Here is a 12,021-nt window from a genome sequence, read left to right on the forward strand (position 1 = left end):
AAACAAAGCCATTTGTGGGAAGTTGGAGTCAGTGAGAGAAGAGATGACACAACCTCGGTCTCTATTGCCTTCCTTCCAACATACACAGAAAGTATTTTTAGAACTGCAGCAGATTTTTTTTTTTCATGTTTGCTTTGTTTGATCTATATATAAATAACTTGTCACTCTTTTGCAGAGGAGGAAGAGGTTGAGCAGCAAAGAGGGGGAGGTGGTAAATATCAATAACAAAAAAAGAAAAGTCGAGGAAGAGAGATATGGAAAAAAATATCAGGAGAAAAAGAGGGAAATAACATAGAGAAAATCACAGCTTGGACAAAGACGTTGGCTGCATGTCCACCCCCACACCAGTGGCTATGGCTGCCAATTCGCTGAGGGAGAGAACAGCTGCTGGGCTACTGGGCGAGCTGTGAGACGGTCAAGGGGAGAGCTGCTCCACCAATCCCCAGGGGGAGGGAAGGAGGGAGGGAGGGAGAGGCTTCAATGGGACACATGCCATTTTCATTCACCCTGCCCACCTCCCTCCTCCCCTCCAGCTCTAGTAATGACATTAATGCTAAATACTGAAGAACAGCTGGATTGACGGCACAGATGCATGGGGCATTAGTGGGCATTGTATGTTTACGAGTTTCAGTTGTAGCTAAAGGATTGTTTTCATTGGTGGTCTGTCCACGATGGTTGTTCTGGTTAGAGCTTACACTCTTGTGAAATATGATAAAAACACACTAAATCAACAGTTTCTGAGAAAATAATGCATATGAAGAAGTAAGTTATTAATAGTGAACTGTAGGGGATTGGTTGGAAAGTATTAGTGGCTTTTTCAAACGAAGAAGACAGTTCTGAAGGGTTTCAGTGAAAAGGTGCGTCTGACTGATGAAACTGGGAACTGAGCAAGAAAATGAGGGAGAAGAGAGGGATGCAAATGTTGACATTGTTTACTGAGTGACATGTAAATTGTTTTGAAGGTACAACCTTACTTTCTTCAAATCATAAGTTTGGCTGATTGGAACTTCAGTAGCATTTTAGGGTTGTCTGCTAACGTCAGAGTTTTAAGGCCAGACATGTTTTTGCAAAGCATAATGATCTGAAATGATATCCTGTTTGCATGTTTCAAAAGCAAAGGCATTAACTTGATTCTTATAACACTGATACACTCTTGTTTCTTGGTCTAATAAAAATGAACTTCTTGAATGCAGTCCACCATGCTGTTCATTTAAATGTCATTTATGGTTAAGTTAGCATACCACTGTGACCTAAAATGTGATTTAACATCATGATAGAGGAGTCACAAAGTCAGAAAGCTCACTCTGCAATATCACTTACACACCAATAACTTGTTGACATTATCTAAAATAGGGCTGTAGCAGCAAAACAAACAGGTGCATTAACTAAAAGCAGGAGTGTTTAGTGTGGCTTTTTGAGTAAAATTAGCATTTCTAAAGCGTAGTCTCTTTTATCCAAAGATACACATTCAAATTTAAAGCTTTAAGCAGCAGGGGCTTAGACTGCATAGAGCTATCCTCTTTATCTAAATGACTCATGAGGAAGCTTTCTGACTTTTGATTTGGAAAATGATAGGTGGTCAAACAGTCAAGATCAACACAAACACAATCGAGTACAGGGTGACACAGCTGCTCTACTTTGGTAACCCTAGAATATAAACGCTTTAGATTTGTTTTGCCAAGACTTATGCTGTAATGGTCTTGTTTTTTTTATGCTTTTTTAAAAAATGTTTTTGTTTCTCAGTGAAACAACACATTTTTCCTGTTATTTTCTAATTTCACCTAACTGTATTTAAACCAGAAAGATTATGGCATTTTGAGTTTATAAGGTGTGAGTATTGTATCATGTGTCAAACTGCTGACATTCATTTACATTTAATCACAATTTAACTTAATGACAACATTATATTTTGAACTTATTACAAATGTCTTAATGTAAAGTGGGTTTAAATGATTCCTGAGAGTCCTGAGAGTGAAAGAAGAGCATTTCTTTGTCCATTGAGCTCTTCAGACCTTACTGTAATACACTGCCCATTCCCTTTTCTCCACCTCAGGGGTGTGTCCCTTTACAAATCCATTTGCTGCGCCATTGGCCACTCCATTCAGTTGGCCATTGTTTTCACCATCTATCTCGTCCTTTCTCAGAGCCAGAGCTGGTTTACAGGTGTGCCAGTTCCACAAAACTTTATTCATGTCATCCTGAGCCCTGATACCCAGGAGCTTTTCTTCATCACTCTTCCTCTTATCCTCGTCTTCATCGTCACTGTCATACTTGCTTGAGCGATGACCGTGGAAGCTACGAATCTCCCCACTGATGCCCTCAAAGTACTGCTGGATGCAAACCTTGGCGAAACTCTTTGCATGCTCTTTGCAGGTATCGTCGAACATCTTGCGCTCAATGTCAATGTAATGAGACCAGTACTTTGTCTTCAGGAAGGCGGCTTGAGTGAAACATGGTCGAATAGCTCGTATCAGGAAGGCTGTCAAGGTCATCATGAGCAGAAACATCCATCCACACGCCTGTAAAAGAAAGATATAATTAGATATATTGGTGTATCAAAATAACATCAGCATTTAAAACCCTAAAACCCAGTGATTTCAACAAAATAGACACAGAAAACAAATTTACCAATCTGACCATACTGAAGGCAATGGGAGGCAAACAGTCCAAAATGGATTTGAAAAGCATTTCTTGAAGCTTCCTGACAGTTTCACAGATCTGTGTATCAATAGACTTTTTAGAGACATGTTACTTTAACGCTTGAATAATTACCCTTCGGTTGATCAAAGACCTAAATAACAGAGTGGGTGTATTTGGATGGATTGAAATAGGTCCCAGTTCCATGAATAATACATTTGGAAGGCTTATCTATGGCCTTAATAAGCACACAGGAAAGCTTGAAGAGCTCAAAGTGCAGAGCCAGAGTCTGGTGGGGAGATTTAATTTAACTACAGTTTTTGAGGAATAAATCAGGGATATTAAATGTGCTGAGTCATCAGATCCTGTGATGAAGTTATAAAAACCCACTTTTGAACCTTGCCTAAATTTAGGTCCATGCCTTTGGTGGTTTTAATCTGATTACACTGATAGTTCCCAAAAACTATCAATGGCTCTGTTCTACTAAAGCGTCTCATTAGGCTATGTTATACAATGTGGCATTAAAATGGAACTGGTCCATTATGTCTGCAACTGGTCTTGACAAAAGGCCTAGTTTAGAAATAATTCTTCTAACAACTGAATTATTTTCTATAGTTCTGATGTTAATGTCATGTCAGGTTGAGCTAATAAGCTAAGCTCACCCACATTTTTTTAAATGGACAATGCTTGGACAAAATGGACAGCGCTTTGGTGGCACAGTGGTTAGTGTGCACACCCCATCCATGGAGGCTTTGCTCCTCCAAGCGGGGAGCCCAGGTTCGAATCTCACCTGTGGCTCCCTTCCTGACTCTCTCCCTGATTTCTGAATCTATCCACTGTCCTGTCTCTCAATTAAAGGCACAAAAAGCCCCAAAATAAAAAAGACTTGGACAAATTTTTTAGCTAGCAGCATTAGCTGTATTCATTCAAATGAATCTTTCACATTTTGCCTCATTTTATCCTGCATTTAGAAAGAGCCTTTCAAAGCTCCTGTGAGAAACTTTTGGTTTGTGTTGTTTCTGGCGCCCCCTGCAGCCAAAGCAGTACCTCTTCTGTCTTTCCTGCCTTTGCCTTAGTCTAATCCCCATAGTGTCCTCACAGGAGCCACAGGAGCTTTAAAAAGTCTCATTTGAGTTAGCACGTTTGTCTGATGCCTCAGTTTACAACCATTCAAAGAAAATTAAAGGAAACAATCAGCACGCTACCTGGGAGAAACACTTGATGTATCGGGATGCTGCCACTCTTATTTCTTGTTGGTCAAACAGGTCTTTGCATGGAATCCGTGCCAGCAGTCTCACCCTCTCTGCTTCTGACATCCCCCTAAACAGACTGTAATTCCCTGTAATCTTTTCAAGGTCCAGGTTGATGCTGAAAGCACAAAGGAAGCTCTTCCCATCCATCAGGGTGACTGACACCCATACTGCAGGTGCTATCAAGGATCTCTGTGTGATTGAACAGAACATGTAGCGTAGGATTGTTGGGTCCTTCTTTCGTTTCCCTGTGGGTCTTTTCCACTCCTCTGCGAGCACTGACACGTTATTGTTCATTACAAAACCCAACATAAAGAACCAGATAGGTGGAATGGTGAGCAGTCCGATCCCATAAGTGTAGTTGTATTCAGGCATACAGGGACAGTTGAACTCAAAGGAAGTGTACATCTGTGCACTAGCTAGTGCCATGATACCGCAGATCCCATTCATAAAAGACTCCTGGTTGGACTGGAGGAACTGGAACATCATACGAAACTTATCCATCTTGGGAGAGGTGGTTCAATTTTATTCAGATGGAAAAAAAAACAAATCTGTAAAAAGAAAGAAAGAGTTGGAAATCTCTCAGAGAAAGGTGCTAGAAAAGGCAACTATGGATGCTGTATTATGTGATATATCAACACAAAATGTATTTAAAGGCCAATATGTTCAACTTATATGAATATAATAAATAAACAAGATAATTGTATTGAAGGAGAAATTTAATAAATCATTTCTAGCCGAGGGCCAAGAGATTTTTTTCTATTTTCTGGTAAGCCTTTGAAAGAGGTGAGTCATCAATAATGAAAGTTAATGACTTTTTTAAATTTATTTTTTACAAGTGGTGTTTACTACAATCTAAACGTGTGAATAATTTGTTTTTAAATGAACCTCAGTCAAGATCCTCGGAACCTTTTCATTTTTTTAAATACTTTTTGCTCAGCCAGGAAGATTTTTCATTATCCGACATCTTCCAAGTTTCTTTTCAGTTGCAGGTTATTAGTGTTCTATAAAGCAATAGAAACTGATTTATTATCTTATAACAATGCCAAAACCCTTAGAAGAGTGACCTCAATCGAAAGCAGTACCAGAATCCCGAATGTCACCCACAAGCTTCCAAAGTGCTATTACTCTTTTTGCATCAGTTTTACATGGAGAGAATAATAATAAAAACAGTCATCAGAAGATGTTGATGTGAACATCTCACATCCAGATTCACACGCTTACCTTTTTTCTTCAGAGTTGATAAGGCCAAAGAAAGAGTAAAGGTCATGCAGCGATGATCTCCATTGGGATAAACTAAAGCAGATATATATCAGCCTGTGGCTCTGACTGAGTGTCAGGTGTTTCTCGAACTCTCGGTGATGATATTCAAAGCTGACCACATCATCCGTCGCCGAGCCCCTCCCTGCACAAGCACCTGTGTTTAGTGTGGCGTGACAACAACAACTCATTGAAAAGACACTTTCTTTACAGAAAACGACTTACACTCAGAATATATCTCCAGTCAACCCTGTTACTCTTTACAATATTTAAGTTGATTACTTTTTATTAACATAATCCACCCTCCCAGTTTCATCATCAATACAGTCTGTTTTCATATTTAGCTGTTACTACTACACATACGTTTACCATTATATTATTTATTTACTTCATGTTTATTTGTATAGGGACATGTATGTAGCAAGTAAACCATTGCCACAGACTACACAGCATTTATAGCCTGAGCTCCTTTGCACTACCCGTCCCTAGAAGCCTTTAAAATACATAAATACATACTGACATTGTAGCTATAAATGTTATTCACTGTTGTTGTTGCTCTGATTAGTTTTATTAATCAATTTATTTGCCAGGGATAATACATGTTTGTTACTTCTTATTAAAGTGCGACGAATGCAATGTATGCAGGACTTCTAGCCAGGGCTAATAACCAGTCCTTGTCCCTGGTTAAGCTTTTCTGAACTAACACATGTGAAACAGCAGCATTGTAAAAACAGACATCAAAACAGTAGACAATTACAGCAGTTACAGCAGATATAAGATAACAAACAGTATAAAACAAACAGTAAAGCACACATAGACAAGTAGATTGATGATATTGACTAAGAATAAGAATTAAGATCAATAATATCAACTATGAACAAACGAAATGTAAAGAGAAGTCAAATATGCTGCGCTATAATATAAAACGTTTGATCTAGTGTTCGCAGGTTGTCCTTTGTTTAAGCCGGAGGTTCTCAGCTCATCTAGACCCAGGACCCACCAGCAACACCTCCATGAGAAACCCGACCAGAATTTCTGTAAATTGTGAAACTGATCAGATGAAAAATTGTTTATTTTGGATCTCAGATGATGCAAAACATATGCAAGAAACTGAACAAAACAAACACATTTACTACACAGTTTCTGCCTGTTAAAAAAAGTGAAGTTTTTCCTTATTATTGTAGCACAATTGTTGCTTAGTGCTCATGATGGAATTATGTTGGGCATTGGCAGACAATATAACCATGAGTAAGGTCTTTTACCTGCTCTTTGGTAAAATGTCTTGAGATAACATTTGTTGTGATTTGATGCTTTACAAGTAAAAATATTATTAATTGATTACTTGCTATGTAATAGTATGTTGTTAATCAACTCACCTGAACATGTGCATTCAGTGTTGTTTAGTTGTGGTTGTTGCAATCCAGACATGCAAAGGTGGCCTGGAACCATTCAAATATCTGCAGGTTGGCCAGGAACATTTGGTTGCTGTATAGGAGGTGGAAGGTGAATCTCTCTCTCTTTCGATTTGTTTATTCAGAACCAAATAAAACAAAGTGAAAAAGCTTATGACATGCAAAATAAAAAGATTGTAAAATCTCCAAGGGATTTGTTTTTACTGATATTTTACATAATACTTTGAACTCACCTGCACCCATTGATTGAGGCAGAACCCGACAAACCAGTTAGAAGCTCACAGAAAGATAAAAGGAAGGGGCTTACTTTTTCTCCTATTCAAGCACACAAACCATTTCATGCACGTTTTTTTATAAACAATAGTAACCTAATGCATCATCCTTCATACTCATCAAATAATCTATTGTCCTTCAAACTTTTTATGATTTACTCAGTGATTCAACGTGTATAGCTGATTTTATGCAGTTGTGAGTATGTAGCTATAAGCTTACAGGAAGTCTGGTGCTATCTGCTTTCTTCTGTGTATTGCACAGGAAGATGATTACAGCAGAGCACATGGGCAGGGTGTGCAGGAAATAAGTCACGACAGACAACCTACAACTGTTTCTAAAATAGGAAGAGATCACTGAGACTGTGGCTGTGCAAGGTTTGTCTGTTTCTTCCTCCTTTGCAGCAATTCAAGCATCACCGTCATGCTGCGTTTTTGAGAAAATTCATCGCTTGTTTTGGTGCGTATACTGTTTGCTCTTTAATATATTATGCCTTAATGTGGAGGTGTTTGATCTACAATGTTATCAAAGGACTAAAGAAAAGAGATGCTTGACAGCAATCGAGGCGTAGCTTCTCTCCTACTTCCTGTGCATCTTTTCCTCATAAAATACTCTATGTATGATTGCAGGGTTTTTTCTCGTCTAGTGTTTTTTTTTTTTTTTTTTACGTTTCAAAGAACATTAATATACTGTCACAAACCATTTTTAACATTTGCCAATGCTTCTGATGTGTTCACAGGCAGTCGTGAAGATGCAAGATACTCTGTTGCGTGTGTTTGTGGTGGCTGTTGGACTACTAACGTGTCCGAGAGATGACCCTGGGGTCCAAGAATGGGATGATATAACCTCAGTGGGCATGCAGAATAATGAAGAGAGGCGGCAGATGAGCGGTGAGAAAGTGCACCACGAAATGGAATCTGTCAATGAGGAAATGACACATACTGACAGTAAAGGGCCTCTGGATGATAGACAAAACATTGCCGAGGAAGAATATCAGGCTGAAAAACCTCACATGTTGGAGGATGTGACCGCTCTCAAGACTTCACAACTTCACCATAAGCAAGAGGGAAATTCAGAGATGGGCATGGAGAGTAAGACGGGAGAAGACGTCCAGGCTGATGACTTTTTTAGAGACCTAAACAGACCACAGGGGACACGAGTAAAGCCTGAGGAAGTGGTGCTCAGCTCGAAAGAACAGTCACACCTTCACACCAAGACTTCCGAAAATGAAGCTTCAGATGCGGCCTGGGAGAGAGATTTCATCTGGTACATATGGAACACATGCTCCATAATTTCCATCATTCGCTTCTTCAGGAAATACCTGGGGAGAAACTCTCAAATGCATCAAGAAGAAACCTTTTTGTTTCCAGGCATTGCTGCTCAAGTGCCACTTTTAGACACAGACACTCTACAAAGATTTCATTCGAAATATGTGAGAGTGCCCTCTAGTAAGATGTGGAAAGAGGAGTTCTTGGAGGGTTTTGCAAATGATCTCTTGGACGCCATGAGGACTGTGAGTGACAAAAATGGTGGTATGGTGATTGAAGACTTCCAGATGGTGGATGTGTGTAACATCATCGTCCCTTTCACTCCACCTGATCCATGCAGTTTTCAGTTTCTGTTCGGGAACAACCAGCCAAGTGACCTGCAGCTAGATATGCAAGTATGCGGTCAAATAAAGCTGTTGGAAAAAAGGGCGGCCACAGATGGCTGCCCCTGTCAGTCCCCCGATGCAGAGGATGATGATATGGTCTGCCTGCTGCATTGTGGGGCAGAGAAAGTTAAGGTGAAAGTTTGTGATGTTTTTGATGACCCGCTTTGTGTGAAAGACTCCCCGTTCCTGTCAAAGTCAAAGGTAATCAGATGGTTTCAGAGCACCGTCAAACAGGCATGGGCACAGATCTCACACAAGTATGAATTTGAACTTAATATACGTTACATTGATGCGCCGGGTGCTCTGGTAGTTCGATTCAGATCAGGGAAGAAGATTAGCTTCAGTATGAATCCAGTGGTTAAATTCAACAATGATGCTTATTTCTTCATCACTCCTTGCTCCCCGACAAACTTGGATACTTTCTGGACTCTCTCCCTGACCAACTATGAGGATTCTTTCTTCAAAAACATTTCCAAAAGTCTGCCTGAGAACTCATGCCACAGTCAAATTCTTGAAATTGTAAGTTTCCTTCACAGGAGACAAACAGCTCTTTCAGGAAGTAGTGCCCTCAAGGAATTTCATTTCAGAGCTACACTGATGCATCTGCTTTTGACCACAGAGGCGTCACAGTGGAAACCCGAGCAGGTGGCTCATAGGCTGCAAGACTTACTGGTCTTCATGGAGAGAAGCCTTCAGAAAAAGCTGCTGCACCATGCTCTTATTGGGAACCCTTTAGCGGGGACGGTTATCCAACTTCCTGCTTACTTTACTCAAGCAGAGTCAGTGAATCTCTTCCATCCCCTTGTGGTTCACAACTGTATCTACAGATGTGCACTGATGCATTTCCAGGAAATGCTTAAAAATGCTCATGTGATAATACATGATTATATTGAACAGTGTGTTGACAATGCTGAATGTTCTGTTTGAACCCAAGTGTACAATTGCTGTCACCTTTCTCTGTTTGAATGTTTTGCATTTTTAATAATGAAATACAAACTTCAGGTACATGATATAAGCAGATATTTGTATTTAAAAATTGTATCACTTCACAGAACAATCTTTTAGTAATCATGCTCCCAGTAGTTTAGGAACTCTTTATGCTCCACCATGTCGGGGTCCTCCAGATTTAAGGTGTCATCATCCATTTTCATCTGGGGTTCAAAGTCCAGCTCTCCATCCTTACGTCGACATTCCAAGAGTGAGTGGAGATGTTCCTAGAAGCTGTAGTAAACAAAAGTAGAAATTGGTTTTAAGGCATTTTACAATGATTGCTTTATTCACGGGATAAGCACACATGCATTTACTTTAACCTGCTAGGCTGTTGAATCTTGTACAGTTACAGAATTTCATTTAAACACACTTTTAAGACTCGTTTCCATGATCTGTAAACTTACCCTTGGATGATGCCGAGGAGCAGGAGGAATCACAGCAGGTGCACATGGAGTTATCACCGTACACCTCCTTCCACCTAAAACAAAACACAAGTTTAGTCAGGGATGAACGGTTGCAAAGTTGAGTGGCAAGCTTCAGAGAGTCAACTCACTTTTTGGTATTTGCATCATAATTGCAGGCCTTATAACTTGAAGTTGGTGCAAGCATACCCACATACAGCTCACAGTGCATGTAGAGTTGTTGAAAGACATGATGTCAATGTTAGCTTGCATTTTATTTGATATAAAAGGATCTGTTGTGCTTGCTTTTTACATACCTGTGTTGATGAGGAAGATGAAACGGAATCCTTGAAAATCAAGGAACTTCGACTGCACAGTCAGCTTGCTATCAATCATACAGCTGCAGAGAGAGAAAATGTACTTTTACCTTCAACAACCAAGAGACAGAGCAAACTTACAATGAAACGTAAATCTTACCCATAGTTGTCGATGACTGTATATTTAGGACTTGAGTTGGGGTCTTGGGCATGAAGCACTTGTTCACATACATCCTCTGAGCTCCATACCTTGGAGTGGCTGAAAGTCGCTTGGCCTCAAAGTACATCGGCTGGCCCAGTGTGTAGGTTTTATCACCAGTGATTTCATTCCCTGAACCTGTAGGAAAGAAAGACATTACTGAAGGAGTCGACATGTACAAATAAAGTGCTGCTGCTTTGAATTCATGAGGATAGTGAAGTGTGAAAACAATTCTTGAAAAAAAGATTCCTGTCTGAATCTTCAGTATCAACATGCAGTGACGGATTCCTAAATAAACTTGGACATGTTAACGCTGAATGCTTGCATTTTCTGTGTTTAGATACATATGTGATGACAGAACTTCTGGATGTGGTGAATCGTTTGATTATTGAACAGATGCTGAAGGCAACTTTCCCAAGTCATTTACAGGTGTGAATGTTGCTGAAATAAAGTTTTGGACCTATATCTGTTCTTTCCCCTTAAAATCAATTCAGTAATTTAATTCCAAAAAACAGAACAATTTAAGAATTGAATGTAACCCATTCACCACATCTAATAAGCAGGTTCGAAACAACACTTTTAGCAGCAAGTTGCTGAATGTTTTAGTTAGGATTCATCTCAAAACATATAATTTTGAGGAGTAAGGGTGTAACTGCTCTTTGGTTGGAGTGCTTTGAATACCGTGCCTCACTGGAGTTTTGGGTGGAAGCTAACTTGGTAGGAGCGGAAAAACCTGCAATGATCAAGAGGAAACTCACAATGACAATAATTTGAAAGTGAAGAATTTCAAGGCCAGCTTCAAGGACAGCCAATGAGAGGTGACCAACAATAATCACTCTGAACAGGCTCCACTGCTCCACCTTTACCGAACTGTTGATTCATCAATTTACCGGTTGATTGATACATTATTGCCTTAGATTCTTTATTATCATTGTATACAAGGACACAACGAAACTTCGTTAGCAGCGATCCTACACAGCAGCGTTTACAAAAACAAAATATATGTGTGGTTATATGAAAGAGAGTGCACAAAACAAATACTGTGTAACAGTTTTAAATATTATAATGACGAAGCTTTGATTTAAAAAAAGTACCTCTCAGGCTACATGTCCTATTACTGATGAGCGCTAAGAGTGTACATTTAAGAATGTAAAGATCAATTACTTAAAAAACAAATTGAAATATTTAGCAATCTTGGGCTCAAGCATCCTATTTCTTAAAATATTGTAAGTTAAATTGCTTTTTGTGGACTTGTACATTTTTTTTATTTCTTAATTTATTTTTTTTAGATAAAGTGACAGCACATATAGCCTAACTGAATACCCCAAATGACAGGTACAAACATACAAACCACAAAGAAAAGAAAAAAATATATATTTATATACAACTATATACATAAATATATAAACAAAAACATAATTAAAAGAATGAAAGTAACATATTTCTGTCTGCTTTCACAGACGTCCAGTGTTTTCTCTCCTTCCTGTCTTTCAGTTCATGTAAAGATTTTTAATAATATTTCCCATACAAGATTAATAAATTCAATATAACTATATATATTTTATATAATATAAATATTTCTTAAAATCTAAACAGGATCTTACGCAGCTGATGACGTCATCACCAGGAAG

The 12,021-nt window shown here is 39.0% G+C and overlaps 3 protein-coding genes across 4 annotated transcripts; 1 reads left to right on the forward strand and 2 right to left on the reverse strand.

Moving 5' to 3' along the window:
* Positions 1–918: 918 nt before the first annotated feature.
* LOC114920744 (calcium homeostasis modulator 1) lies at positions 919–7,116 on the reverse strand. The gene is made up of 5 exons (XM_065953366.1): positions 6,793–7,116; positions 6,524–6,632; positions 5,112–6,182; positions 3,843–4,438; positions 919–2,519 (listed from the first exon to the last, which is right to left on the reverse strand). Exons 4-5 carry the CDS (start codon positions 4,389–4,391, stop codon positions 2,007–2,009), a joined length of 1,062 nt encoding a protein of 353 aa, XP_065809438.1. The 5' UTR covers positions 4,392–4,438; positions 5,112–6,182; positions 6,524–6,632; positions 6,793–7,116; the 3' UTR covers positions 919–2,006.
* LOC109990640 (inositol 1,4,5-trisphosphate receptor-interacting protein) lies at positions 7,111–10,708 on the forward strand. 2 transcript variants are annotated; one of them, XM_065953357.1, is made up of 2 exons: positions 7,111–7,206; positions 7,569–10,708. In XM_065953357.1, exon 2 carries the CDS (start codon positions 7,581–7,583, stop codon positions 9,408–9,410), a length of 1,830 nt encoding a protein of 609 aa, XP_065809429.1. In that variant the 5' UTR covers positions 7,111–7,206; positions 7,569–7,580; the 3' UTR covers positions 9,411–10,708. The 2 variants fall into 2 exon arrangements, with proteins under 2 accessions (XP_065809429.1, XP_029134955.2); XM_029279122.2 differs by having other exon boundaries at positions 7,136–7,288.
* On the reverse strand, positions 9,565–10,664 carry zp3c (zona pellucida glycoprotein 3c). Its single transcript, XM_065953403.1, is given in 7 exon segments — positions 9,565–9,704; positions 9,878–9,951; positions 10,027–10,119; positions 10,196–10,231; positions 10,233–10,274; positions 10,352–10,403; positions 10,406–10,664. Coding segments are annotated over 7 exon segments (630 nt in total). The 3' UTR covers positions 9,565–9,630.
* Positions 10,709–12,021: the final 1,313 nt, after the last annotated feature.

The sequence above is a fragment of the Labrus bergylta genome, chromosome 1 (genome assembly GCF_963930695.1).
Source record: "Labrus bergylta chromosome 1, fLabBer1.1, whole genome shotgun sequence".
NCBI lineage: Eukaryota > Metazoa > Chordata > Actinopteri > Labriformes > Labridae > Labrus > Labrus bergylta.

What these genes read in the sequence shown, in the direction of transcription:
- LOC109990640 (XM_065953357.1), top strand. Translation starts at nt 7,581, where the DNA reads ATGCAAGATACTCTGTTGCGTGTGTTTGTGGTGGCTGTTGGACTACTA.
- LOC114920744 (XM_065953366.1), bottom strand. Translation starts at nt 4,391, where the DNA reads ATGGATAAGTTTCGTATGATGTTCCAGTTCCTCCAGTCCAACCAGGAG. An exon ending in ACATCAAGTGTTTCTCCCAG is followed by an intron (nt 2,520 to 3,842) that starts GTAGCGTGCTGA and finishes TTTCTTTTACAG; the next exon opens with GCGTGTGGATGGATGTTTCT.